At 41.0% G+C, this 3,571-nt stretch overlaps 1 protein-coding gene across 1 annotated transcript; it reads left to right on the forward strand.

Annotated features, from left to right (window-relative positions):
* The first annotated feature begins 621 nt into the window (after positions 1-621).
* LOC142610118 (uncharacterized) lies at positions 622-3,220 on the forward strand. The gene is made up of 5 exons (XM_075781842.1): positions 622-1,262; positions 1,372-1,683; positions 1,795-2,188; positions 2,332-2,454; positions 2,557-3,220. Exons 1-5 carry the CDS (start codon positions 957-959, stop codon positions 2,673-2,675), a joined length of 1,254 nt encoding a protein of 417 aa, XP_075637957.1. The 5' UTR covers positions 622-956; the 3' UTR covers positions 2,676-3,220.
* The last annotated feature ends 351 nt before the right edge of the window (positions 3,221-3,571 follow it).

Consider the following 3,571-nt stretch of genomic DNA (forward strand, 5'->3'; position numbering starts at 1 on the left):
TTCGATATAATACACATGTTATTCTTTAGGTTTTCTTCTTAAAATTCAGTTGTCTAATTGTACTTAACCAAAAATATACTTTCTTTACATAAATTAAAAAAAGAAAAGACACATGACTGAATATTAAGACTATTTTGCTTCTTAATATTTTCGTATTCTGAATCATTTTCCCATCACAAATTACATAATTTTTATTATAATTGACTCATGTGATGAATTGTGAGTAATAGAACCATGCTCAGTCCTTGTGGTTCTAGCATTTTTGGGTAGAGAATTGAGAGATTTTTAAGCAAGCAAAACCCCACTCCACCACAACTCACACTCCTAATAAGCTTACACCACCCTTCAAAAAGGCGAGAAATTTTTTAAAAACTTGAAAGAGTGGCACAGGCTCACATGCAAGTTGCAAGGGCAGCCCAAAATTTGTCAGATGGACCCCACGTTGCTCCCTTAATATCTTACCTGGCTGCAACAATGCATTTGCAGTTGCACCGCTTTCCCATTCTGTGGACTGTGGAGCCAGGAACGTGTGTTCCACCTCCCTCATTCCGCGCGTACCATTTCTACCACTTTCCCCCACTGACGAGGCTTTAAAAAGCACACTCCTCTCTCTCTCTTTCTCTGCACACAACAAACACACACCCTCTCTCTCAGGCTCTATCGAGAAAAGTAACTAAGCAATTACCCAAATCACTCTCTTCGAACTGTTCAAAAAGCAAGGGCCTTGAGGCATTCAAAATAAAGCCTCAGTTTCCTTTCACAATCTCACACACTCTCTTTCTCTGTCTTTTGATTTTTTGGCTGGGTCCCTGAGTCTGCAAATCCAGCAAACCCCAACTTGGGGTTGTGATTATTAAATCTTAAGCAAGCAGCAAAGCAAACCACTCCATCACTTTCGCCATCAAAAACCCCTCAAACCCTTCTTTTCATCATAATATAGCTTTTTTTCTCTAGACATGGCCGAGAGTTTAGACGACGGTGAGTTTTGGCTCCCACCTGAGTTCCTTACTGACGACGACTTAGCTATGGAAAAGTATGAAACAGACACACATGAGGCCACGAAGGGTGGTCTTTTATCTTTCGAGTTCCCATACATGGGATTTGGGTCTTTTGGGACTTCGTCGGATCTCAGTTCTCCGGTTGAGTCCGTGGTCGGTTCGAGCGAGACAGAGAGTGATGAAGAGGACTATCTCGTTGGCTTGACTCGTCAAATGGCTCGCTCAACACTCGCCGACACTGCTCTTTCCTCTGACAAGTCCAAGGTATACTTTAAAAAAAAAAAAAAAAAAAAAAACATTTTCTGTGCTTTACTGTTCTTACGACACTATTTATTTTTGTGGGGTTTCTGATTTGGTTCTCATTTTATTGCAGGCTTGGGTTGTGTCCGGATCACCACAATCGACCCTATGTGGGTGCAGGCAGGGCTCGAGCAACGGAAGTCCGAACGGCCCTTCTCAGGTCTCGAACCCAGCGGCGACTTGGGATCTGCTTTACGCTGCAGCAGGGGAAGTGGCTAGGATGAGAACAAGCGAAGAGATGCAGAGTCTCAACCATGGCAGAGGAGGTCTATTTGGTCCACCAAGGAAACTCCAACCGTCTCCAATCACTGTTCCAGTCAAGAACAACTCCAACTCAGACGTTGGAATTTTCTCTCGCCAATCACTTTCTCACCAGCAGTTGCAAGTACTCTCTCGTATCCATACTTTCTTGGCGCTTGTTAGCGTTTTAATCAGGAATCACAGCTTCTTGTCTTTGTCGATTATTGATGGGAGTTTTGTTTGATTTTGTTAACAGTTTCAGCAGCTGAGACATCAGCAGATGGTTAAGCAGCAGGGCTCCTCGGCGGTATGGGGAGGACAAGCCAAAGCGAGTGGAAGATACCAACAGAGTCAGAGTCAGAGACAGACCCAGCAAGTGGTCCAGAACCAGAATCAGAACAGAGCGAGGACAAGCAACGAGTTCGCTTGTGGCAGAAATGGTCGTCCTTTGGGTTTGTCACCATCTGCATGGCCTCCTCTGCAACAAGCTCAGCAGCAGCAACAACCACCACCACCACAGAATCTGCATAATGGGTCTGCCATGAGAGCTGTCTTTCTTGCAAACCCAGGTGGCAGAAAAGAGAGCGCTGGCACCGGTGTGTTCTTGCCTCGCCGAGTTGATAGTCCATCTGATACTCGCCGAAAGCCAGGTCCAAGCTCTCTCTCACTTCTTTTAACTCTGGGGTTTTGCTGGTCTCAAATTTGTTTATTGCTTTGTATTTCATTTTTATCAGATCTGGTTATGGTTGTAAGTACTGTTATTTTACTGATTATTTTGGCTAAATCTTTACAGGGTGTTCGACTGTCTTAGTCCCAGCGAGAGTGGTGCAGGCACTGAACTTGAACGTGGAGGGCATGATGGGTGGTCAGGCCCAAGTTCAGCCTCGTTTTAGTGCAAATTGTACTCCAGACACTGGTATATTAGTTGCTCCCATTTGAAGCTTGTTTTGCTCATAGACAGAATTGACGTATCTTTTACTCACTGTATTTTGTGTGTTTCCTTATTAATTGGTGATAGATGCTGTTGCTATAAGGCTAAGGAGTAACAATGCTATGCCTCACCATCAAAGGCGCAACCTACGGCCGCAGCAAGAAATCAACCATGAGATCCGGCTACCGCAGGAGTGGACTTATTGACCAAAATGATTTGGATTTAGTACCAGCTGGGTCCTACATTACTTTCGTTGCTTTTTCTTGGGAGTTTTTAGGAAAGGAAAAAGATTTGAAAGATTTTAGTGTTTTTTTTTGCTATAGGGATAGTTCTCATAGTACTAGTAGTATAAAGAAAACAAGTTTGAAGAAAGAAAAAGAAATGGTGACAATGAAAGAAGAGAAGAAACAAAGGTTTTTTGGGTTAGTGTAGATGGTAATAAATGTCTACTTTAAGGAAAGTGAAATGAAATGATGATACAGCTTGTGCTCGGTTGGTTGGGCTCAGGGAACGAGGACAATGGTGGAGGATGGTTTCTATCTTTATTTTATTTATTTTTTGTTTTTAGTATTTCGGGAAATAAGGTCTTGTGGGAAACAATTGGAGGGGTTGGGTCCATGTTTTTGTTTTAGTGAATTACTACTACAAATTGAAATTATGCAGTTTGTCCCTCGAACTTGATTCCTACCTGTCACTGTCAGCCTAACAAATACAGTCGAGTAATAATAAATGGATTTATTATTTTTGCCCATTTTACTTTCTACCTCGCTGTCTATCGTTATGTACATTTATATACTCGTCTTGTGGATTTTCCACGAAAATTAGGCTGGTTTAGCATGTGAGTTTTAACACATTAACTTACATTTTAAAAGTTACACTTTTTATGTTATATAAAAAATACTCAAATAACATAAGTCAAACTACTCTATTAAACATTTTTTTAGGGTATGGTGTGAGTTTTAAGACATTAACTCTCATTTTAAACATTACACATTTTTTTTATTTATACGTATATCAAAAACACTTAAATAACATAATTCAAACTATTTTATCAGATATTCTTTTAGAATATGGTAAAGGAGTTTGAGTAATATGGGCGGTA

The sequence above is a fragment of the Castanea sativa genome, chromosome 9, assembly GCF_040712315.1.
Source record: "Castanea sativa cultivar Marrone di Chiusa Pesio chromosome 9, ASM4071231v1".
Classification (NCBI taxonomy): Eukaryota; Viridiplantae; Streptophyta; class Magnoliopsida; order Fagales; family Fagaceae; genus Castanea; species Castanea sativa.

Excerpts from the sequence above, each read along its gene's own strand:
- LOC142610118 (XM_075781842.1), top strand. The coding sequence starts at position 957 with ATGGCCGAGAGTTTAGACGACGGTGAGTTTTGGCTCCCACCTGAGTTC. Across the intron at positions 1,263-1,371 it reads TTTCCTCTGACAAGTCCAAG|GCTTGGGTTGTGTCCGGATC; the intron begins GTATACTTTAAA and ends ATTTTATTGCAG. Across the intron at positions 2,189-2,331 it reads TGATACTCGCCGAAAGCCAG|GGTGTTCGACTGTCTTAGTC; the intron begins GTCCAAGCTCTC and ends AAATCTTTACAG.